This window comes from Melospiza melodia, chromosome 19 (genome assembly GCF_035770615.1).
Source record: "Melospiza melodia melodia isolate bMelMel2 chromosome 19, bMelMel2.pri, whole genome shotgun sequence".
Taxonomy (NCBI): domain Eukaryota; kingdom Metazoa; phylum Chordata; class Aves; order Passeriformes; family Passerellidae; genus Melospiza; species Melospiza melodia.
This window is the reverse complement of record NC_086212.1, coordinates 4,750,263-4,776,194: the sequence shown is the minus strand read 5'-3', so window position 1 is coordinate 4,776,194 and position 25,932 is coordinate 4,750,263. Positions and strand designations below refer to the sequence as shown.

The 25,932-nt window shown below is 44.6% G+C and overlaps 1 protein-coding gene across 5 annotated transcripts in view; it reads right to left on the bottom strand.

Moving 5' to 3' along the window:
• Nucleotides 1-296: 296 nt before the first annotated feature.
• PTPRT (protein tyrosine phosphatase receptor type T) overlaps nt 297-25,932 on the bottom strand; it is a 493,222-nt gene continuing 467,586 nt past the window's right edge. For all 5 annotated transcript variants that reach the window (XM_063172177.1, XM_063172179.1, XM_063172180.1 and 2 more), the window contains 8 exons: nt 25,118-25,253; nt 23,821-23,970; nt 19,403-19,576; nt 15,655-15,786; nt 11,459-11,584; nt 9,241-9,404; nt 8,178-8,313; nt 297-7,041 (listed from right to left, as the gene is read on the bottom strand). In XM_063172177.1, the coding sequence (XP_063028247.1) occupies nt 6,988-7,041; nt 8,178-8,313; nt 9,241-9,404; nt 11,459-11,584; nt 15,655-15,786; nt 19,403-19,576; nt 23,821-23,970; nt 25,118-25,253 (1,072 nt within the window). In that variant the 3' untranslated portion in view covers nt 297-6,987. The remainder of the gene's footprint in view (nt 7,042-8,177; nt 8,314-9,240; nt 9,405-11,458; nt 11,585-15,654; nt 15,787-19,402; nt 19,577-23,820; nt 23,971-25,117; nt 25,254-25,932) is intronic.

Here is a 25,932-nt window from a genome sequence, read left to right as displayed (position 1 = left end):
ACCCATGCTGCTAAGACTGTAATTTTCAAAACTACTTAGCTCACATCCACAGGCTTTCTGAGAGGACTGACACAAAATCTGCAGCTAGGCTGAAGTGCCTGCTGAATTCTCTTTTTTGCTCTTCATCTCCTGAATGACAACCATGATGCAAAGCCCATCACTGTGACAAGATGCTGGTCTTATTTTTTGTCATGCAATCACCCCATCATTTCCAGCAGTGCTGCTCACAATGCCTTGCCTCTTCTAAGTCCAAAGAAAAGGCACAAGTACAAGAGTCTCTTAGTAAAACATTAATCTCAGATCACAGATTTATTTTATGGATTTGCAACACAGCCCATATTACAAACATTGTCTGGGAACATTTACAAGAATAAATAAGATGGACTCGCAGTTGTAAAAAAAAGATTACACTTCACTGTAATGTACAGTCAAAAAATATATCTGATATTCATTGACTTGACATTATTTACCTTCCTTCTTTTAAGCTAGAAAGAAAAGACACTGAATGCACAGTGTTGAGAGTTTTGTATTTATATTTTTTTCCTTTTTTTGTTTTTTTCATACGTGCTTTATCTATCAAACATCCAAACTGTACAAGTGATTTTCACCAGTAATCCATAAAGGCCGAGGGGGAGCAGAGGGGGCGGCGGCGCCGCATCAGCAGAGACTCCTCTCATGCAGCAGCACTCCTCCCTGCCCAAAAACACATCCAGGGGGCTGGGATGGCACACTGCTCAGCCAGAGGCAGCCACTGCCCTCTGAGGAGGTGGCAAGGCTGGCAAGAAGCGATGCTGGCACATCTGGGTGCCCACAGGAGATTAAATCGGGGTGGGAGTGAATTCTGTCACTGCGGTTAGTCGGGGTGGGTTAAGGGGGATGTTAAGGATGCAGCTCAAAGTTTTGGCATAGAAGTACAGTGTTTAAATGCTGGCAATGCAGGAAAGGGCTAGAAGGGCAATGAGGGGGTAATTCCAGTTCTGCTCCAGGTACATGGAAGTCCAGCACATGAAGTTTGGTTTGACTGTCAGCAATGTGAAACACTGAGCAGTGTTTGTCCTGGGGAGTCTCTGAGTACCTAAATTCATGAAAGCTTGTAAAGTGCTGGCCCCACTTCCTCTTCCATCCCCCAAAAGACACTCCTTTCCATTATTTCACACAAAGAAGAGTTCCTGGGGATTCCCTCACTGAAAGATGATGTACTCACACAAGGAAATCCATCCAGTGCAACACACTTGAGGTGTCTCACAGGGTGTCCCAAAGGGTGGCATTGCAGGGTAACAGATTCCCACTGAAACACTTCTGTGACAATTGCCTCCACTAAAGGAACCACTAATATCAGGACCAATCCTGATATTTCATATATAGTTACCTCCTGGGCACCTATATATGAAATACCAGGATTGATCCCTAAGGGACATCAACAGCATCTTCACCCTGTACCTCCAGAGTGCCATGGACTGGCTCATGTTTATACTGCTCAGAAATAGCTCATTGAATTGAATTCCAAGAAAAACCATTTTAGCTTGTTCTTTTCCCTTTTCATCCTTTTAATTCTTTTCCCCCCTACCAGGAAACACTATGGGAACACCAGCATCTGGCATTCAGTCTGCTGCATTAGTTTGTCTTTTAAGGCTCAGGTTGAAAACAGAATAGTGGTGGAAAATCTGCTGCATGAACTGGGATGAGGATGGAAAGACTGATTTAGATCCCTCATGTTTTTACAAACTGGAAAAGCTGCCAGGTTTTCACCTTCTGCTAGTCCAACATTAAACTGTAGGATATTCTGAACATAGTTTATTTTTTTTTTTCACAAGGGAAACTTTTAAAATATTTTAACACAGCAGTTAATGGTTATAGACTAGAGGTCACTGAAAGTCAGCAAGTTTTTGCCTCTTTTTTTTTTCTTTCCATCACACTCTGTACCACCAGGATTTGGTGGTATATGAAAATGTATGATTCTGCTTGACAGTTTGAGCAAATTGTACATTCTTCAAGTATGCATATGAGGCAGATGATTGATACCTTTTCCAAGTCAATGAACAGATAATACATGATGGATTTTCCTTGTGGTCCTTGCCAAAACTGCAGAAATCGGGCTTTGCTCGCTGTGCTGTTGGCTCACCCTCGAGGAAAAAGAGCTGGAGGTATTTTTGGGAACAGGGAAAGAAAGAGCACTTGCATTGAAATTGTATATTATGTATGTATGGCTATCGAAGACTGCAATCTAAATAAGCAGGAGCACAGGAGGGTTAACAGGATCCTCACTGCTCACATCTGTCTCTCTGACTTAGCTGGCTCCTCCTGTTCCTCTGTCTGGGCAGGGCAGCTGCAGTGCTTTGTTCTGCCCTCACACAGCAGGAATATGGAATTTTTGACCCAGTGGCAGTGGTTATACTGAATAAATGTTGCCACTTTTGCCACATGGCCCCCTTTATTTTCCTAAAAAAAAGAAAAAATGGGGTTGACTGTCTTTTGTACACTTAAGACAAATTAAAGATTCTCAAATGAAAATGCAGCAGTTTCACACCATCTTGAGATGCCCCTTTCACTGGCTGGAGTGATCACAAAAATTAACTGTGCTGCCAACGTCATGGAGTGGATTGCTCACATTTATTACAGGACAATGAAGTTTTCCAAGGGGAACTTTTCCACCACATTGCCCATCCAGGACCATGCCAGGACTGTGCACTGCTCTGTGACTACTAAAAATTCTGCAAGTGTGACAGATAGAAGCACCTCATATTTGAAGATTCCTCTCTTGAGCAAATCTTCTTTTATCTTTGTCCCTCAGGATTTATTCCCTCTGTCACACTCCGAGTGCTCCATCTCCACAGCAGGGAATGTGACATTATGTGTTTTTTATGATCTTGGCAGGAACTCAGGAGAGTGAGATGAGAGCAGCTGTGCAAGAATCAGAGAGAGAGAGCAAGGTGCAAATTTCCTACCTGTTCCAGGATCCATTTCATTTGCTTTTTCCTTCAATATTTGGTTCCTCCCAAAGGAGATTTCTTCTCCTTTCCTTTTCTTCCAGATGAAAACTGGTTTAACTGCCTCCTGAACCACCCTCTGCAGGAGCCTCTCTCCTTCCTCTGACTCTGCAGCACACCAAGAGCAGTGACCAGAAATCCCTGGCTTGAGATTCCCAAGGGAAATCCCACAAACTGCTGCTGCAGGGCCTGTGGAAAGTAAATGGAAAAGCCACTCTAGCACCCACAGGCTTAAATTTACTACTGTGGGATCCATGAGGCTACTGGACTTTTTATTGTTGTTGTTTTCCTAGGGAGTTTACAGCTCCAGAATAGAAGGCTAGAAACTCCTGATAACCAGTGGAGTTCATTGCTGCAGTTACACCAATAATAATTTAAGATGTTTTTTACCCCCTATATGAGATAATGACCCCAAACCACCTGTTTCTACTTCCTTGTATTCCATTCCAAACTTTACACCAACTCTGCTATCACAAACAGTTCCCCTCGCCTCTGAAGGATGTCTCCATGGGAATAAGTTCATCTTCATTATGTCCATTCAAATATTGTCAATGTGATTATTTTTTCCAGCCTAAGATTCAGTCACTGAGGAATTCACCTTTTTTTTTACTGCACATTATCACTTTTCATCCACAGCAGGGGATGCTTAGGCTGAAAAGCTCACACTGACTATTAATCCTTCCAGGAGTGAGAAAACCTCCTTTATCTCATCTCATAATTCCTTTCTTTCCCCATGAAAACAAACCCATCACCCATAATCTTGCTTCAAACACATTACCTACTTCACTATGGGCTGTTCTCTAGGGTTTAAACAACCTCAAGGTAATAAAGTGATTTCAAGTGAGCTTTTCCACACAATTCCCTTCATCATTAATTCACACTTGGCATATATGCACTGTGCAGGGAGGAACAGCATGAAGATCCCTGAGCCAACACAGACTGGAGCTGGGTCAGTCCCCCAAAAGCACTGTAACTGCAGGAATTTATAACAATTTGGCAACACAATCTGCAGTGTCTGCTGAGCATCTTCCCATATGGGTTTTAGGCTGGACATTAGCAAGTTCACACACATGGTTGAGTGGCCACATAATAAGCTGTGACTAACAGTTGGGCTGTGGGAACCAACATTTGCATCGAGCTCCTACCAAATGTAAAATTTAGCTTAAATACCTTTCCCTGCAGTTTGTGCCAACATCACTTGGCTTTTGCAGAGGGCTGAGCACACAGGGAGTTGCTGTGGGCCAGCTGATGCAGGTACCTGACCCTTTAGTAGTTTTCATACCATAAAACACATCCAAACCCACCTCCAGACCCTAAAGCACTGCACTGCCGGTGCTGCTCTGCTCTGCTCATCCCACACATCCTTCCCCTCACTCACACACCCCTCCTGTGGGCCTAACTCTGGCATTTCAATCCACTTTCTCATAAGTTAAGCCTAAATTACCTCCTACACTTCACACCTCAGTGATAGTGGCATTTCTGTACCTCCCTGTTCCCTTAGCCCAGCTGTCACCCTCGGTGCTGGCTGCACTCCCCTAAGTCACCAGGGACAGCTGTCACTGTGCTACCTTCTGTGTAAAATTAACAGAATGCTAATTACTAATTAATATTTCTATATTATCCACAGGGAGTGGTTCCCCTTGGCTTTCTGGAGTCAGCAGAGTCAAAAACACTTTGCTGACTTGTAGTTTCTTCATACCTAGGCAGTTGTTGAAAAATCCCATCCTGGGATTAGAATTCCCTCTTCCCTTTTCTCTCCCAGCATCTGACCTACACTGTTCCACCCAGCCACCTGTAATCAAAACACCAATATTATCCTTGTCCTCTCACTTTTATCTCCTAGTTTCACTTTGCCTTCTACTTATTTTTCCTGCTGAATTGTGTTGTTGCATAAATAAAGACAAGTCACTTGACAGCCCCAACTGGAACTAAAGTTGATTTTTTGCAGGCAGCAGAAAGGACCAACCAGAAACAGCACAGAGGCTCCTGTGAGAAGGTGGTTCATGATCAGTTAAGACCTTCATGGTATTAAAGACAAGAATCCAAAGCTCTTTAGAGAAACCCCAGGTGGTTCAGCATCCTTTGCTTATCAAGAGGGGTATTAATGAAACTCCAAGCATCCTTCCCTGGGCCGGTGCAGGTCCTGGTGGATGGCAATGGTTTGCTTGGGTACTGGTTTGTGGCTGAGTTGAGAGCTGCTTTTGCCAGATTTCATTTCCATCCCTCCTGGTCAAGGTGAGGGTGTGACTATTGAAGAAAGAATGATTGTGAAGCAGAGGCGCCTTTTGAATTCACAGACAGAATTAGCAAAACATTCTGAACTTCTGGCATGCTCTGTGCCAGGACAGAGCTCTCAGCAGCCTCTGAGGATTTACCTGAGGGTGGAAAACTACAGGGTGATAAGAAAATTGAAGTTTCCTTCAACTCTTACCTCCAGTCTATCCTTTAGCAAGTCTGAATTTAGAGAACCTACACCCCAGAATCCATTTTACACACAGAGCAACCTCATATCCCGCACCCTCAAGATAAATAAATGGCTAAATTGAAATACTAATTATTGTAAAGCCTTGCTCGTTCAATTATTTTTTTCCCCAAGATTACCCTGCAGACCTTAGTGATTAACTACTTAAACATACTTTTTCAGAAAAGCAATTTCTTGGCTGCTAAGAAGTCAGAATGAGGTCCACAACCATGGCAAAACACATCTGGTGCTTGTTTCAGAGAAGGAGACTTGCACAGGCATTTTTGCAGAATAAAACAAAAGCTGTTTTGCTTAAGAAGAGAAGTTCTGTTTGCTGTGCTGGGCTAACACTTCACTTTACAGGTTTCTGTGTATGTACATCACCTTTCCTACAGCTCCAATGGGTTACAATTTTGAAGCTTGTAGGTTCCTGGAAATAGTGAGGAAATCTTGCCCAAACTCAATTTTAAGAACTTCAGACTTTGAAACTCTTGAGCAGGAACTTTCTTTGCTGTCTGCCTGCACAGTGCCTGGTTCAGCAGGCTCCTGGCGTGACTAGGGCTCCTAAGTTCTACAGTAATACACATAATAAATAAAAAATAGTCATACATAGTATATGAGCAATAATACCTACTTCATACCCTGTTTGACAGACACACTGCACCCCAGCAATACTTGGGAAATGTGGTGACCAAATCACCAAAGTTGCCAGATGAATGCCATTTGTTGATGCAAATATTTAACTTTCAGGTCCAAGTGGCTGGGAAACTGCTCAGCAGCTTCACCAGCAGTGAAAGGACACAGACCAGAGGGATGGAACTGGGTCATGCGCAGCCCTGAAGTTGAGCAGAAACTGGGAGGAAATATTTCTGTGGAGGCAGTGGATCCATGTACAGCTTCTCATCTCCACCATCTATTTTCATGCTTAAAGGGACTACTACATTTGGGAAGAGAATTCCAGCATAGTCTTTTTGTTTTTTTATATGTGTGTGTTGGCCCTTTCATTAGGAAAAACAAATAAAAGGAAACAGATAAGGTAGACAAATTGTAATGAAACATTTCATGTATCCCCTATGGCTATCTCATTTTTCCCAAATGACTGCTGCATGAAATTAAAAAATTAAAAGGCTGGGATTTGAGAACAAAATTATAAATTAAAAAGGAGACATTTAAAAGAGAATTTCCTAAGGGTTTCATTCCTTCCCCTCTCTGCAGCAAGCAGAACAAAAACACAATCCAAAAGAGGAGAGAAGTCAGAGGGGATTAGAAAGTCCAGTCTTTCAGCCTGTCTCCCACGTTGCTAATTTTTACAGTAAGTTATTTAAGAAGCAGTAGATGTTCCCATAGAAAGCAGGCAGCAGCACACACAGGCATCGCCTCCTCCTTCCAGCGAGGTCTCTGCAACCTCAGTCTCTTGCTGAGAAGGCAGGAGAAGTTTTCCTCCCCACACTTGTCACTGCCTTCCAGTGTGGGACAGGGGAGAAGCATCCACCAGAGTTTGGGGTCTGGCACATCGTGGGGTCCCCTCCCTTGGCTGGGCTAAAAGGAACTCAAGTATTCCAGTGCAACCTCGTATACAAATTTATACTGTTCCTGAAAGAGAGGACACAAAGGAATGGCATTAGTGTCGCAGACATCTTTTATGAAAAATCCTTTCCTTAGGATCTTTCCTCCTGAGAAGCTGAGAAGCCTCAGGAACAAAATGTAAACATTGATTATCTGCTGCTGTGGGATGCAACAGGTGCATCTGTGATTGGTCTCATGTGGTTGTTTGTAATTAATGGCCAATCACAGTGAGCTGGCTTGGACAGAGAGTCCGAGCCACAAACCTTTGTTATCATTCTTTGCTATTCTATTCTTAGCTAGCCTTCTGAGGAAATAATTTCTTCTATTCTTTTAGTATAGTTTTAATGTAATATATATCATAAAATAATAAATTAATCTTTCTGAAACATGGAGTCAGATCCTCGTCTCTTCCCTAAACCTGAGACCCCTGTGAACACTGTCACACATTAGGATATGGGAAAATTCCTCAGAGCCTTGTCCTACAAGAAAAACTACCTCCTCCCTCTCTCTTATACCCTTTGGCAGGAGCAGGCAAACACTGGTTGTGTTTCTGAGTGATCCTGAGCAAGCATGGCTGGGAGATGGTGTCATCAAAGGCAGAGAAAAGCACTCAAAGAGACAGCCCCAGTCTGGACCATTCATTATTTGCCTCCAGCCCTCACTGCACGTGTTGCTTCTGAGGCATGAGCTCAGAGTGATGGATGGAGATGACTGAATTCAGGACAGTTTAATCTCCTGGGCTGCAGGGAGCCAGGCCTGAGGCGGGACTGTTCTCCTTTCCTGGTTTCAAGATGTGTCACAGCACCCAGCACTGGGCTGGGCAGGAGGACAAATCCCTGCATGGACAGGAGGACAAACCCCTGCATGGACAGGAGGACAAATCCCACTCTTCCCACAGCCATGGTGACAGATCTGTGGGGTTTGACCTCCTGAGGTGGCTGGGCATGGGACACAGTGTCCACCTCTCTGCCTGGGCATCCCCTCTTCTCAGAAGGAGAAGCAGGAAGATTCACTGAACATGCTAAAACAGGACCAGTTTTAACTCTGGTGTCTCCATGTTCCCATTCATTTTGATTCATCCTGAACTAATTTTGACATTTTTTACCTATCCTGAAGTCCCTTGCCCACACACTGGGTGGGGAATGAGCAGGAAGAAGCCTTACCAGTGACTCCACCATGTTGGATTTGTTATTCCGTAGCGTTTTCACTATGTGGAACACGTCGATGATGTTCTGCTGCTGGATCATCTCACACACGCTGCAGATGGCACAGAAGGTGCCGCTGCGACCACCACCGTTCCTGGCAGAGGGACAGACAGGGCAAGGAGGGGCTGGTGAGGCTGGGGCAAGGACAGCACACACAGCTCACAGCCCATGGACAGGTCTCTAATGGAGAGATTGCTGACACATGGAAGGTCTCTGATGTTCAAGGGTTTGTGTGCCTCAAGGGGCTCCAAGAGAGCTGGAGGGGGGCTTTGAACAAGGGCATGGAGTGACAGGACAAAGGGGAATGGCTTCCCACTGCCAGAGGGCAGGGATGGATGGGATATTGGGAAGGAATTCTTCCCTGTGAGGGTGGTGAGGCTCTGGCACAGGGTGCCCAGAGCAGCTGTGGCTGCCCCTGGATCCCTGGAATTGTCAAGGCCAGGTTGGACGGGGCTTGGAGCAGCCTGGGACAGTGGAAGGAGTCCACTAGAACTGAGTAGTGTTTGGGGTCCCTTCCAACCCAATCCATTCTGTGAGTCTGTGAAAGTGGAAACCTGTAGAACTGGGGCAGGGATGGAAGGACTAAGGGATAAGGGGAGCTTCCCTGTCCCCCTGGAGTAAGGGACAGGGGAGCTCAGGGACTGCAGTGCTGCAAACCCCTGCTCTGGGCTCACAGCAGCTCTGTGATCAGAGCTGGGTACATGGCAGGGCTGCTTCAGCTCTGTCTGTGCTCCAGACACGAGACCCACAACGTACCAGGGCTCTTGGAGCTATCTCTCACTGCTATCAGCAAAATCCCTGGGCCAGGATACTATAATACAATACAATGTTCAACTTGAGGTTATTATTATAAGTGTAGTTAGTACATGAAGTTGTACATTTAGTACAAGCATGCAGAAGCGTGTGAAGTTAGCAGTACAAATGTACTTTAACTCCCTTTCCCCCACCTGCAGCCTGGGGGATTCCTAGAGCCATAACCCACAACACGTGATGCCGCAGCCATTCCCCAGCCCTTACTCACAGGCAGTGGACCACGGTGCGCCCGTCTCTGCCATCGTACTGCTCCTGCCACTTCTCCAGCCTCCGGACCACCTTGAGCAGGGAGCGCTTGGAGGGAGGGGTGTCCCTGTAGGCCGGCCAGCCGATGTACTGCAGGTGCTGCACGATGCGGTACCCGTCCTGCGGCTGCAACACACAGCTGCTCAGGGCCAGCCACCACCAACACACCATCACTGAATTATTATGGTTCTGTGTTTTTATTAAGAGATCTGGGTGGCAGGGGTGCTGTCGGAACCCAGGAAATTCCTCTCATCTCACAGACATCTTTTATGGAAAAATCCTTTCTTTAGGATTTTTCCTCTTGAGAAGCTCAGAGACTTCAAGGACAAAATGTAAACAATGGTTATCTGCTGCCGTGGAATGCAACAGGTGGATCTGTGACTGGCCTATGTTAGCTGTTTCTAACAAAACTTTCTTCGGACAGAAAGTCCCAGCCACAAGCCTTTGTTATCATTCTTTCCTATTCTATTCTTAGCTGGCCTTCTGATGAAATCCTTTCTTCTATTCTTTTAGTACATGATCAGCAAATACAAGGCCGAACATTTCCCAGGGCCTACCTTTAACATTTTCCCAGGGCCTACTAAGCCTAACTTTCTTTTTAGCTCCCTGAATTTTCTGTGATTTTAAAATCTTTTTCTATCAGGAGCACTGCTTGCAGAGCAGCCTCCCCTCTGCACCTGCACCAGCAGTGCTGGTGCTCTCCATGCTGGGTACAGTGTTGGTTTAGGACACAAAATAAAATGATGTGGACACTGGACTTCCCAAGGTAAAAAAGAGGGGTGTTTAATTTCTGACTCTAACATTTATAGTTTTCTAAAAATGACAGCGGATTGGAGGATGACAGTGCCACCTCTTCAATGACAAACTAACAGTCTATTAAATTTCTCCTTTTCCATAAAATAATGCAAAACAATAAGTTATTTACATGAAGTGCATGAGAAAGTTCATTACAAGAATGTAAACATCAGAAGGCTTAGAAGAACTTTAAAAAACAGGGTGACAGGTAGAGTGCAGAAACAAGGCCTTTTCTCTAACCTGGATAACAATTGTTACAGAGCCAAGCAGACACCAAGTGCATGGGAGCTTTGTTTGGCTTCCAGAATCAAATTTCATCAAACTGCACAAACAAGTCAAATACAATAAATTCTGTGCTGTGCCATAAGAAGTAGAGGCAGCCCTCAGAAATTCTCTGGGGGTTGAGGAGGGAAAGGATCCTCACAAATTTGCTGGCAGTGGCCGCGGTGTTGGACATGGATGAGTGCAGAGAGCTGTGAGTGCACAGCTCCCGCCCTGCAGCCCTGCATCCATGGGCCAGCTCCATCCGAGAGCCACAGAGCCTTGCTCTGACCAGCTTTATCACCCCCCTGGGACACAGGAAGGTGTCTGATATCCAACCAGTTTATCAGTTTCTGTGCTGGAGCACAAGGTTCCCTCTGCAGTGCCACACCTGAACGGCCGCACAGGCTCTGACCATGCAGACACTGATGGGTTACACTGCATGGAAATACAATTTGCAGAGCCTGCTTCCATTTCTGACAAGAAAAAAAATGAAAGAGGAACAACAAAGGAAACATAATCAATCTGGGAAACGACTAATGAGAGAAAAATCCTCTGCTGAAGCCCTTTCCTGCAGCCCTGAAGCTGGATTGCCAAGGCTCAGTGTGCAGATAAACTTTGTTTCTATCATTTCAGCTGTCCTGGGGCTGAGGGACACAGACAAAGAGCTGCTCACAGAAATGGCAGTTGCTTATTTATAGGGAAAGCAGTGGCAGTTGGGAATCCCAGTCTAGCCAGTAAACATTGCATCTGTCTTCAGAGATGCTGCCTGGGAGCTGACAGATGGAGAGCTGCTGACACCATCCCAGTTTATTTCCTGCAATACTGATGGCTTTATATTGGCTACTAAGTGATGAATTGTTCTCAAATACACACAGAAAAATGCTCACCATTTAAATACAGATTTTCAGCTCGTATCATCCACTCACTCGCTGCCTTCAGCCAAGAGTCCTTTAGCAATGCAGGCTGATTAAATGTTAATTAAAGGAAGTAGCTGCAATGGAATTTCATTCCTAGGTGAGATATTCTGCATCTCTAAACCCCAAGTCTTGGCTCTGCCTCTTCCTTGAGCCAAAATGTGTTTTTGAGAATAACTAGGGAATGTAGTATTTCTCCTGTCTTACCCTGGCCATGTTGCAAATCCGGAATATCCTGTTGATGATATCTTCATCAATATCTGCTGAAACAAACTCCACCTGGATTGGGCCATAACAACAGGATGTCTTCTCTGGCCAGTACTGCATGCAGAGCTAGGAAAAAAAAACCACAAAACTAAATAGAAATCTTAATTATTAACATATCCAGTAATTTCTTTTGGATCTATAACCAGCTCAAAATCCATCACCAATTTGTCTATTGTGGCTTTGTTCAGACAAGACCTCATTCTAGCTTAGTAAAACATTTTATATTCTGAATATGAAGGAAAAAAGAAATATATTTTAGGGTCTGGAATTTTCTTCCTCTTTATTTTTGTATGAACAGAGTTTGGAAGTGATTGGATTCTGAGTGTAGAGGTGCAGAAAGGTGGCTTACAAATGAAGCTTCTGTAAAGGCAGAGATTTAACAGGGACATTGAAAGATTAGCATCTGTAGATAAATTTAATAGGAACCATAGAGATCTGGTAAAAAAGAGGAAACAGTACAGGCACCAAGAAAATTAATCTTAATTCAAACAAACTGAAATTCCTTTTTTTTCTGTAAGATGAACTTTTTCATTTTCTGGCTCTACCAGTGAGCAGGAGAAGGAAAGTGAGTTTGTTCTGAGAGCACAAGAGCTGCTCTGGTTTCAGGGTGAACCACAACTGCACCTCTGAAGTTTGTGAAGCAGGCTGGGAGTCTTTTTCTTGTGCTGATATTACTGAGTTGAAAGGACAAAACCCACCCTGTGCACACAAATGACAATCTAAGAATTTAAAATCCAGCTGGAAATAGATCATGGCGCAAAAATATTTTGCATGAGATCTCATTAGCAGTTTCTGCTAAGACTGTATTTCTTTGTGCCTTTTTTTTTTTTTCCTTCCTATTTTCAAGTGTAATTTTGTACAAGTTTTGAAACCCCCAGATGCTCATTTGAACTTGATCTCCAGCTTTTCAAGTTCAATCACTGCCAGCAACAACGTGGAGTGTGTGCATGTGGCTGCATTAATTCTGCACTCCTGTTCTTCCTTTGATCATATAGGATTGAAATTGGGTGGGATATTCACACAATCTTATGCATCTTTGCCCTTGTTAGTTTTTCAAGATTAAACAAGCCAGCCAAGACCACACAAGCAAGTCCTTTGAAGGGTTTCTTTACTCTTCCTTCAGACTTTCAAGCTGCCTAGTGATCTCCTCTCAAAGCATCTGTCCCTCAGGCAGGGAGATGTGAGCCGAGCTGAGCTTTGGCAAACAACCTCAAGGTGCAGTGGAAAGCAGAAAAAAAAATGAAATCTTTCCTTAGGATGGAAAATTTGCTTCTTCCAGAGCAGGTCTGTGAATGGCCACCCCTCCAAACACACAGGTGTATAACTGCTGAACACTGCAGTGTAGTGTGTGTGCTCTGACCTCCACAAAGGTTTATTTGCCTTTTCCCTGTACTCAGGGCACAGCCTGGCATCAGGCACTGATGAACAGACAGGGAATGACAATGTTGTGATGCAAGGACAGTGCCAAGTTCTCTTCTCCTCTCCACAATGGATCTGATGATCTGCTGGAGGGTAGGGAGGACCTGCACAGAGATCTGGATTGATGGGCTTGAAGCCATTCAATCTCACAATGGTTGTGCATGGTCTGAAGGGCAGCAGAGCTGGGGAAGGGTCTGGAGCCCCCAGGAGCAGATGATGGAGGTGGGAAAGGGGCTCAGCCTGGAGAAAAGGAGGATTGGGGGGAAAACCCTCTCACTCTGCACAAATCCCTGAGTGTGGGCTCTGTTCCCAAGGAACAAGGGACAGAGTGAGAGGAAACAGCTTCAAACTGTGCCAGGGGAAGCTTAGAGTGGATATTAGGGAAAACTTCTTCACAGAAAGGATGGTCAAGCAATGGAACAGCTGCCCAGAGCAGTGGTGGAGTGACCATCCCTGGAGGGATTTAAAAGATGTGTAGATGTGGCACTTGGGGGCATGGGTTAGTGGTGGCCTTGGCAGGGCTGAGGTAACAGTTGGATTTAATAATCTAAGAGGTCTTTTCCACCCCAAATGATTCTGTGATGTCAAACTGTCTCACGGTGTCCTGGTAGCTCATAAAACACAAACTTTAAAATCCTCCTTAACTTCCAGTGCCACCTGGGTGTTCTAGCATTGGCTGCACTCCTGAGGGAGGTGACATCGTGCTACAGAAACTGTCAAAGTGAATTCATGCACTGCCAAATCCCCTTTTCTGTGCCTACAGACTACATCAGAGCAGCAAAACTTTGCTAGGAAAAAAAAGAAAATCTAAGCTTTGTGAAAGATAGTCACAAGAATAATGCTGGCTGGGGCTGAAAGGTTTGTGTTTTCCCAGAAGTGAGTGTGAGAAAGTGTGTCATTTCCAGAAAAAGCTGGGTTGTGCTTTGAAGAAAAAAAGGTGAAATTTGTCTCTGTATTTAGTACCAAGATGCAGAATCAAAGAGATGGAAGAGGAAAAGAGAAGATGCTGAGAACCTCTGGTTCCTCACTGAGCGGTGGGACCCTGCAGGGCACAGGAGAGCCCACTGCTGATCAGAGCTGTCACTGGGGCTGGAATGGGATCCCACTAAGCTCCCCCAATGGGACACCCCCTTAAGGGCTGGGGTGATTGGATTCTCCATCACCATCCAAAAAAGAGACCAACAATTCACTGCCTGCAAGTGTGGTAAGACAAATGGAAGAGACAAATGAAAAATGAATCCATGAAGTACCAACTCAACACTCCTCTCCTCTCATTGAACAAGGGCTGTAATGGGTGAATTAGCCATGCCAAATGTAACTCTCCACACAAATTGCATGATTACACCTTTTTGAAAGCTGTTCTCCTCTGCCACCCATCAGCAAGGTGGTTGGAAACACCAGGGCAGGAGGAATGGCAAAAGCTCCTTCCTGGCAAGCTCAAATGCTGAAAATAGTGCTGTGTCCAGTAGCCAAAACCCAGCTTAGACATTAAAAAGGAAAAGAAAAAGAGATAAAAGGACTAGATTATCCTCAAACTGTGCAAAGCACATTTCTCAGTATTACAGAATCATACTGGAAATCTCAGGGGAAAGATCCTTCAAATTATTTCAGCTCTCTTGGTTTTATTCTTCTGGAAATGCCATGTGAAAAAGGCAAACATGAAGCACCCTGGGGCTGTGGTAGGGAGCATTTTCCTGAATCAAACACAGACAAAATATGAAAGGGGAGAAAGTGGGTTTGGGAGGGAAATGTTGGCCTGCAAACACAAAGTAATTCTGTAATATATAAAGTATGCATATAAAACTTGTTGATACTTTTAACTATATTTTCCATATTTTTATATCAAAGTATTTATATAATAAATGGGGAGACTTTATAGCAATTTTCCAGTACATAAAAGGGGCTTACAGGAAAGCTGGAGGGGAACTTCTCAGAAGGTTCCAAAGACTGGATTGTGCTTCTGCAAATGTGCAAAACCACTAAACACACTTTAAAATAACAAGTTTCCTTAGGCATGTTTGCAATGAAAACATCACAATCTTGCTGAAAAAATCTAAAATAAATTCTGTGACCGTTTGACTGAATATCTTAAATGCAACAGTATTGCTCTTTCCCAAAGATTGAAGAATAGACAAAATTAAAAAACAGAGACCCTGCTGCTGCCAGGGAAAAAATGATGGCATTTCACCCTGGATCATATTTACACATACTCCAACTCAGAAGGGTGTGGAGTGATAGGAAAAAGGGGAACAGCATTAAGCTGAAGAAGGGCAGATTAGATGGGATATCAGGAAGAAATTCCTCCCTGTGAGGATGGTGAGGCCCTGGGACAGGTTCAGAGAGAAGCTGTGGCTGTCCTTGGATCCCTGGAAGTGTCCAAGGCCAGGTTGGATCGGGTTTGGAGCAACCTGGGATAGTGGAAGGTGTCCCTGCCATGGCAGGGGGTTGAAGTGTCATGGTCTTTTGGGTCCCTTCCCATCCAAATTCTTCTATGATCCCTATTGATTGCAATAAGAATTAGCTTACAAAGAGCCAGGCATATGGACTTATTCTCCACTGAAACCCCAAAACATCACCTATTACTTTTCAGCTCCCCCTCATTTATATACTCGGGTGGGAAGGCATCCACCCCAATAAAATGGCAGCAGGGACTCTCTGCAAACCCCCTGGACTTGAGAAGGGAGTGAAGGAAGAGCCAGGAATGAGGAGCCACTGACCTGTGCTGCATCCATCTCGTTGAGCATCACCACGGAGGAGCAGTTGTAATCAAACACCAGCCTCCAGAAGTCTGTGATGGTGTTGGGCAAAGGGTGCTGGGTGACAATGAAGGCAGCAGGCTGCTTGTGGCTCTAACAAAAGAGTAAGATTAGTTTAAAAAAAATTAAAAAAAATCAATCAACTTTTATTCAAAGGAATATTATACCCGGGAGGCTGTGGGGAGGCAGTGTGAGCCATTTAACCAGATTATACAAATCACATCTCCTGCTCCTTGTTATCGGCCCGCAATGAATGAACGCCTCGTAATGGGATTCTTTTGCTCCCAATAAAGACATTTCATTAAAGAAGTGTCACAAGAGCAGAGATTACCCAAATCAATTATTTATATTTTGAGACTCAGCAAATAATGCTAATTCTACTATTACTACTACGACTACGACTATCAGTAATATTAATAATTGGAAGGAAAACAGCTGGAAGCAAATGTTCTCCTTTGTGCTGCAGTGGCCTCGGGGAGCTCCAGAAGGGATTAGCCCCGTCTGCTGGGGCTGCCTGGGGGTGCAGTGTGACAGAGGTGGCACGTTTGGATCCCAGCCATCCTTTATGGGGCACATTCAGAGCTTGTGACATTGGCATTTAATTTCTGCTGTTATTCTTTCACCTCAAAAAGGCCCCCTGACCTCAGCCTCCCTAAGCACGAGGGGGTGGAGCTGTGCTCCCAACCTCTGCAGGGCTGAGTTAATGAATGTTTGGGATGAAAGGCAACAAGCTGAAAACTTTATCGCTTCCCAACCACGGCAGGCAGGGCTTAAACGAGCCTGGAAACTGCACAGTCCTTTGTGCTGTACATCTGTGAAGCAGACTTGAATCAAAAGGCATGCTAATTCTGGGGTAAAAAAAAACCAAAAACTCACAAAAAAACCCTCCAGCAGAATAAAGTGTTGGATTTAAAGTGAAGATAATAAATTCAATAATAAATAATAAAATTCTGAAGTGTTAAGCTGCTCTTTGTGGGGTTTGCCTTTTCTCCTCTGTGTGAGGAAGATGTGGGTGGAAGTGCTGGGCCATGCTGGGGAAAAGGGGTTTCTGAGTGTGCACGTGTGAGGAGGGTGATGGGAAGTGATGTACAGAGAAGGAAAACAAAATTATTTATTGGGAAACTTTCATTTAGAACAGATTTTTGTCTTTTTCCCCACTCTGCATTCCGCATCTAGAAACACCAGAATGGGTCAAAAGTTGTGAAATACCAGACCAGTGGCGGCAGCAGAGTGGCAAATAAAATACTGAGGTTTATCTCTTAATTAAACACCAGAATGTTCCTGATGTGGTTTTTAATGGTGTGTCAGTAGCAAATCTAGCTTAACTTGTGGCTGAAGGTCTCATGTGCTTGTGGGGTTTGCCTTTAGGAGAAAAAGAAACCCTGCCCAGCTCCTTGCTACAGGTGAGGAACCAGGTTCACTGTCCTATTTCAGAGAGAATGTGACACAGAGATGTGAATTACTCATGCAAGAGAACATGTGTGGGATTATGGGGAAATTATGATGCTAGGGACACGTAAATTCATGTTTTTTCTCCAAAGCCCATGGGTTAAACACAAATCTATCATCCCTTCTTCATGACTTGACTCATGATGTGACTTAAGTCTCATTTTTAGGGATTATGTTCCATTGTTTTAGGGGAGGGTGAGCGACAGTTTTGCTCCTTTCAGGGCAATATGGGATGGATGGAGGTTGTCCTCTGAAAGTCCCTGCTCAGTACAAGACTTCACACCTCAGCAAGAACAGCCATGAAAATGTAGGATTCTGGCTGTTCCCCTGTGATTATTTTTGTCCCCAAAGGTTCCTGAATCCTTTATGGAAAGATAAAAGAGAGCCAGAGAACATCACAGTGGCTGAATTTCAATGACAGGTGAAAAATTGCTTTGTACTAAAAAAATTAATCCACTGGAATTTTGTGGGGAAGGATCCAAATATTTGCAAAGTGATTTGAGGTAACAAGGGCTGAAATGTATAAACATTCCCACCCCTAAGAAACCAAAGACTGGATTGTGCTTCTGCAAATGTGCAAAACCACTAAACACACTTTAAAATAACAAGTTTCCTTAGGCATGTTTGCAATGAAAACATCACAATCTTGCTGAAAAAATCTAAAATAAATTCTGTGACCGTTTGACTGAATATCTTAAATGCATCAGTATTGCTGTTTCCCAAAGATTGAAGAATAGACAAAATTAAAAAACAGAGACCCTGCTGCTGCCAGGGAAAAAATGATGGCATTTCACCCCGGATCATATTTACACATACTCCAACTGCAATAATTAGTGGCTTTAAAGACATCTGTGTCCAAAGGCAGCACAGCAAAAAGAAGCCATCAACATAATTCATCCTCCACAAATGACCCGTGCTGTGAGATTCCAGGCTATAAACAAAGCGAGGGAAAACGCCTTCGGACAGAGTCACATCAGCTCAACTCACATCCTTTAGCCTGAAAATATTTTGCACATTTGATCCCTGCACTCCCACATTCTTAACTGCACAAGATCATATCAATCACTCGCTCCACACTGCAAATTATCCTTATCAAACAGCTGACCTGGCAAACATTTCTCTTCCCAATGGATACAAAACCAATGTATAGGGAGAGCTGTTCCCCCATGTTTTTGTGCGTCTGCCTTTCTGTGATCCAGCCTCAGACTGCACTCTGAGGAATGCCTTTGCCAAAAAATTTCTATCGATGTGGTGCAGCACTAGGCTGTGTGATCACAGAATAACAGCATGTAACAGAAAATTCTGGGTTGGAATGGACCCTCAAGGATCATGGAGCCCAACTCCTGGCCCTGCACAGCACCATCCCCAAAAGTGCCCAAAAGTTTTGTCTGAAAGCCTCTTGAACTCTGCCAGGCTAGTGCTGTGACCACTTCCCTGGGATAACCATACTCTGGAGGACATATTTTGGTGACAAAGAGAAAATTCATGTGCTTTGCCTGGTTTGGTGATACCAGACTCAGAAATTACAGCTAAATAAGTTTTTTTTTCTTTAGATCCATTCTCCCAGAATGTCAGAATTCAGGACATCCCTCTGGCAGTCCTGGATTGCCCAAACCACTGCCAGGGGGTTCAGAGACCCTGGCACAGAGCCCAAGACAGCTGTGATTTTGATTATGACCCATGGAAAAAATTACCAACCTTATATGAGGATCTGCAAGCCACTAAAGTCAAAGTAGAATAATAGTTAGTCTGTCACGGGGTGAAAAATAGATTTTTTGGGGTTTTTAGAATGGGGGTTCAGGGGTCAAGATGGAGGGACCTGGGCATGTCCAGCCTTTCTCCTTCTTCTTCTTGGCCTCCATCTTCTGCTATGATGGTGGCACTTTTGGATTGGTTTAGAGTAGAAGCTCACTGTCTAACATAGGTGATAGGTATTGGATAGTTATGGTAAATATTGTACACATAGTTTTTAGTATAAAAAGATAACACCACCCCAAGGATGGGCAGAGTGCCTCTGTCTGACCCGCTGGACGGACCTCAGCAGGCCAGAGAGAGAATTTTATAGATAAGAAACAATAAACAACCATGAGAACGAGAACTGAAGAGTTCTGACTCCCTCTTTGACCACCAGGCTGGGAAAAGAGACTTTCTAATGCATCTCAGGGTCACTCTGACCAGCAGAAGCCCCGAGACCAGACAAGCATCATGAGAGGGAATAATCCCATGTCAGGCCGCGCTGGGTGTGCAGAGCAGTGCTTACATCCATGAGTGCAGCATTGATGTAGTTGCTGGACTCGCCGTCCACGGAGATGAGGAAGGGCAGGCAGCGGTCCAGCGGCAGCACGTCCATGCAGCGGTTCTTGTCGTGGTTGCGCGGCAGCAGCCCGATGCTGCAGTCCTCCGGCCGCACCCGCGGCGTCACGATGTTCAGCGTCTGGGAAACAAGGACACAAACAGCCTGAGCGCCTTGCAGGCCACCTCCGAGAGGCACAGAATGACCAGGTTGGAAGAGAGCTCCAAGATCATTGAGTCCCACCCAACCCCTCAATAATACCCTGGCACCCAGTGCCACGTCCTGTTGGAGCCCAGGACATTCCTCTGGCTGCCCTGGAACCCCTGCCCAGGGGGCTCAGACACCTTGGCACAGAGCCCAAAGACCCCTGTGCCCTTGATCTTGACCCATGGAAAAACAATCACCAACGTTTATATGAAGAATTACAAGTCAAAAGAGTTTAAGTAGAATGGTAGTGAATTTATCACAGGGTGAAAAATAGATTTTTTTTGTTTTTTAGAATGGGGGCTTGGGGCAAGATGGAGGAATCTGGGTGTGTCCAGCCTTTCTCCTTCTTCTTCTTGGCCTCCATCTTCTGCTGTGATGTTGGCACTTTTAGATTGGTTTAAGGTAGAAACTCACTGTCTAACATAGGTGATAGCTATTGGGAAGTTATGGTAAATATTGTACGTGTAGTTTTTAGTATAAAAAGATAACACCACCCCAGGAGTGGGCTGAGTGCCTCTGTCTGACCTGCTGAATGGACCTTGGCAGGCCAGAGAAAGAATTAAGAACAAGAACTGAAGAGTTCTCACTCCTTTGACCACCAGGCTGGGAAAAGAGACTTTCTAACACATCTCAGGGTCACTGTGACCAGCTAAAGCCCTGAGAACATCCAGGCTTTGTTAAACACACCCAGGACACCACCTCCCTGGGCAGCCATTCCAGAACTTTTTCACTCATCCCATGAAAAACTTTTTTCCCAATCTCCAACCTGTATTTCCCTTGGTGCAGCCTGAGGCTGTGTGCTCTGGTTGTGCCAGTGCTGCCATATGCACAATATGTTTGTTTTAAAGGGACTCAGAGTAGCAGGGCTTTGGCTGTTGCATATAGGTAAAAACTTATAAAATAAGGGCCTTGTTAGCCTTATAAATTCATGGCTCAGGCCTTCAGCTAAGCAGCAAAGGGCTATGGGAAAGTGACTCAGCTGAATTAGAGGTAGAAAAACAAGTTATAGAACCATCAAGTGCTCACATTGTGGTTTATGAGGGTTGGTTGAATTACATTTGTTGTGCTTAAATAGGATGTAACTGATTATGGGGTAACTGCTTAGAAAGGCCGGGTTTTTGCAATAAAGGCCTGGTTTTTGCAATAAGGCCTGGTTTTTGCTCTCCTTTGCACTTGCCTGGGGATTCTGTGTTACTCAGCTTCAGAACATTTGGCATCCCAGAGATAAAAAGGAAGAAGAACTAAGGAGCTTGTGGCTGTTGTAACACGTTATGTTTTGCAAATTGTCCTGAGGTACTCTCCCAAACACTGTTAGCTCCAGGATAAACTGAAAGCATTATACACGTCCCAAACATTTCCAGCTCTAAACCCACAGAGCAGCTAGATAACATTCCTGCTCTTTCCTAGAGGTTGGAAATGGGTGCCACAGGTATAAGATGCAGCTTTGAGCTGGTGATGGAGTGAAACCTCCTCCTGTTTTTCACCATCCTTAGAGTGGAAGCACAAATCCTTCCCCTCTTAAGTGGATCCTGTGCAGTTGTACCCTGTACACCCAGCAGAGTGTTCAGAGCCTCTGGTGATTCCTCAGACTACTGACTTATCTTATAAAAACCTCAGATAAAATGCCATTTTGAGGGTTTCTTGAACAGAAAAGTCTATTTGTTTTATATATTACTTAGATTGCTACTTTCCTTTTGAAGTGACACATAGGATGCTTCACTTACATAGTCATCCCTAATCTCTGGGGCCTTGCTGTCAGTCTTTGACTGTTATCTGCCTTTTCCACAGCTTGACAAAGTATGTTTCTTTAAATCTATTTTACTTTTGTGTTCCCCATTGTGGAGGCCTCCTGACAAACCAGTCCAGGTTGGTCAGCAAGGATCAAAACTCAGAAATCAAAGTAAATGCATCTTAGCACCAGTGCTTAAGTGGTGGTAGATCAATGGCTATCTGATGTCATTGTATTTCCACTTTTGCATCTGCCCTTCCTGAGCAAAGCCCATGGAGTCCTACAGTGAACTCTCTGCAGCCAGAAGAATACAAAATATTTAGGGGCCAATAAAACAAAAAAAAAAAAAACCAAACTTATGGAGAGCTGGACTTCTGCCACAGAGAGGTTATGAATGAAGAAAAGAGGAAGGTCAAACAATCCAAGATAAAAGAATGTGTCAAAGTATAAAACTTGAAATAATATAGTTGCTCTAAATTATTCAGGTTCTGCATTGCCTGGAGATGGAAAGCAGGGAGTCTGGCTGGGGAAACAACATGAAATCTCAGATCTCTGACAGTGCAGATAATCAGGCAGGTGACTTGCTAGTGATTTACTCCTGCCTGTTTTATGCTGCTCCCCTCCCTCCCTTGTTCCTGTACTGATTCAAATTACAAAAACTCTCCAGAGTGAGCTATGCGTGTCCAGACAACATGTAGAACATGAGAAATACATCCAGCCTTTCCTCAGGGCCAGTGGGACCTAAATACCACAAACTGCAAGCACAGATCTATAGTTATATCAACTGGTTGCTAAAGATTGCAGCAGAGATAGCAGCTTTTGCATTAAATCCAGACAATCAGGGCTGAGGAACGCTCTGAGCCAAAATCCTGTAAAAATAGATCCTACAGCAAGACAGACACTGAACCTCTTATGCAAAGCACAGTGGAGCAGTTCCTTCCCACAGGAGCTGCCAGCCCCTGGCAGCTCAAAAGAACAAGCACAGAGGTGACAAATCCTGTCTCATATCATGACAAAATACACCCAGCAAGCGGTGGCTGAGTTTTTAATAGTGTTTTTTTTAAACAGCATTTGATGAAGTTCGGCTCTGACTCCATGTCAAACCAAAAACACTTTTACAGGCCTGCTATCACTTGATAGAACCAGATCTTTTTTTTAATTGAGCTGCCATCAGTTGGGATCCACATTCTTTATCTCACTGTACCAACCCTGATGATTCCCTGTAAGGCTTCAGATAAAAGACACACGTTCTCCCTGTACATAGAGAGGGAGGAAAAGAGGCCTCTGACTCAGGCTGGGGATCCCAAAAGACATTCTCTTGCTGCAAAAGACACTTTCCTGGGAGAGGAAAAGCAATTAAAGCAATCTCCACCTTTTCACTCTGACTATGAGTAGCCTCAACAAATAGTAGATGTCTCTCTCTTTCCTGTCAAACTCGCCTTGCTGCAATTCCCCACATGTTTTTTCCCTACATTGATGTTGGCTCAAAATCACAGATCCACAGAATGTTTTTGTTTGGGAGAGATTTTAAAGCCCCTCTATTCTATCCCTGCCATGGCAGGGACACCTCCCACTGTCCCAGGCTGCTCCCAGCCCTGTCCAGCCTGGCCTTGGGCACTGCCAGGGATCCAGGGGCAGCCACAGCTGCTCTGGGCACCCTGTGCCAGGGCCTCTCACCCTCACAGTAAAGAATTATAGATTCATAGGGAATAAAACTGGAAAAGTCAGTTCAGTGTTCAGAATTCTGGGTGAATTCTCCACTTTGTGAGAGGAACAACTGCACAGGGCCCATGGCTGGAGTGTCTCCAGCCCATTTACCAGGGTGGGATAAGCAACAGGGACAGGAAACAAAGGAGGGGCCCCTATTTTGTTGCTTGTCCTGGGCAAAGAGCACTAATGGAGCACTTGTGAGTTCTGCTGTCCATTATTTTGGGTCTCATCACCAGGTACCTGGCAAAACATCTGCAGTGAACTGATTCATTCACATTTAATTGAAAATTAGCAATAGCCAAAATAGTGCTCACTGAGCTCCCTCTCTCTCCTGTATGGAAAGTTGTCAACAAGTTGATTGTCAAAGCTTGGAAGCACCATATGAGCCACAAGAATGGATAATAAGGCACCTTGAGGCATAAATGTTTCTGTATAAATTATGGAAGGAAATGAACAACACAATACTCATTAAAATAAGTACAACATTATGTGTGAAAATTAGTACCCTTGCTCTACTGGAGTGATGGGGACAATTTTTTCCTTGCTGAAGGCTGAATAGTCCATGTTAAAAAAACAAATTTCTGCCTGACCCAGTAGTACAACAACAAAAATCAACTGAAATCAGACCTTGGCTCAGTGTCCCCCTTGTTTGCTCTGCTGGAAATCACAAAGAAACACACAGAAATTGATTAAACACCTTCAATGCACCAACTGCAGTGACTGAGACATATGAAATTACCTGAAACTCATCTTTTATCTGGCTGGAATTGGTCTGTGGATCCAGTCTGCTGATGTTGTAATATATGGATCTGAACTCACAGACTGGAATGGCTGTGTTGCCACAGAGACATGCCTCCAAAATGGCATCATGGACAAACACATACTGCTCCTGAAATATTGAAAGCACATTTTTAACACAGATCATGAAATATCACTCTTTGTTTTTTCTTAAGTCATGCCCAATATGCATATTTGGCTCTGTTTCACGTGGAGACAAATTACACAGTGTGCTGTGTGACAGCTTTGTGAGCATATTTCAGCCATCATTGAATGTGAGGTCTCACGTGTTCATTTTGGATTTACAAGGAAAATGGGGAATTGGCACTCTCAGGAATGTTGGGACAAAATGGGGGCGGGCTGAGGAGGAGATCAGGGTGTAAAGCCTCTCTGTCCACAGGCAATGGCCACCTCCAACAACACCAGAGAATCACAGAGTTGTGTAGGCTGGAAAAGACCTCTAAGATCACTGAGTACAGCCCAGAACTGCCAAATTCACCACTGAACATATCCCCAAGTGCCACATCTGCATGTCTGTTAGATCCTTGCAGGGATGGTGACTCCACCACTGCTCTGGGCAGCTGTGCCAGGGCTGGACAACCCTTTAAATGAAGAAACTTTTGATAATATTCAATTTAGCTTCCTCTGGCACAACGGTACAGAACTAACAGGTTTCTTCTGGGTTCTGGGTATTTTGGGTAAAACTCTTTCCCTAAATGAAATATGGGAAGTCCAACAAAGTTAACAGCCCCTGTCTGTTCCAGGGGGGCTGTTGTGTCCCTCAGGAAGGGAAGGGGTTAAGGGACACACATAAAACCTGTGCAACAGGATAACAGTTCCACAGGAGTCTGTGCAGCTGCCAGACACTGTGTGATGGAGCACCTTGCTTAATCAGCACCCAAAGCTTGAGCCAAAGACATCTTGTTTGCTTAGCTTGTAATTGATACACACTAGGTACTACTGGGGCCTGCAGTGTTCCTATGAATGAGTCATGAGAGGCTTCAGGAGCTCTTTTTTTCCTACTATGAGAATAAAATTAATCAGCAATGCACAGACCTCAACTCCAAGGTTTGCCCTCCTGTCTTGGAGGCCCCGAGTAGCCGCCAGTGAATTGATTCAGTGCAAATCTGGGCATGTTTGGCCACCAAAAGCTCTGCATAATCAAGGCACAGAGCGAGCCAGTGTTGGCTTCATGAATTGCTGGGCAGGGAAGCTGACAGGAAAGCATCACTGGAGCAGGGAGAGCTGCTGGCACCCACCTCTGTCTGCACCAAATTGACCCTCTGGGAGCGCAGCTCTCGCACGCAGTTGAATATATCCACCACGCCCTCGTTCTCTGCCATGTCCAGCATGATGTCAATGGCAATAAAGCACCCAGTCCTCCCAGCCCCAGCACTGCAAAAGATAAAAAACAGGAGGATCTGTGTGACCAAGGGGCTGTGGAGAGGCAGGGCTCTGTGGAGGAGAGAATAACAGCAGCACACACTGCTGTCTCCTCCTGGGAGCTGCTCCTGATCCCTGCAGGATTCATTTTTCTGTTGTGGGATTTAAGAGAATGAGGGGAAATAGTACTTCTTGAAAGGGAAGCAGAAACAAAAGCTTTGTGTTATTGAACATCAACAAAATATTGCAAAAATACTCATTAAAATTTCACAGGTCAGGTCACCTGCACACCTCTCATCACACAGGTGAGAGCAGCCTCCAGGTTGCAAACAGACACAATTCCAGAAATTTCCTTCCCTGGGACTCTCTAGAAGGCATGCATACATTTACCCCCGTGGGCATGATGCAAGGAGCTCAGTCCTCTACCTCAAACACTTTTTTTCCCTTTGGAATCCTGAGGAGTTTGGATCCCGAGGAGGGTAATTTGAAGCCATGAAGTTATGGATTGTAAATCTCAGAGAAAGGAGCTGGAGGCTGCTGGAACCCTTCAGCTCAGAGCTCCCCACTGCTTGTGAGAACGGGGCCATCTCCTGCAAAACTCTGTTGTCATCGAGTCCTCCTTCCCCTCTGGGAAATCAGCCAAGCTGCTAAGGTGTGAAGGATGGAGAGAGAAGAAGTCTCTTCACATTAC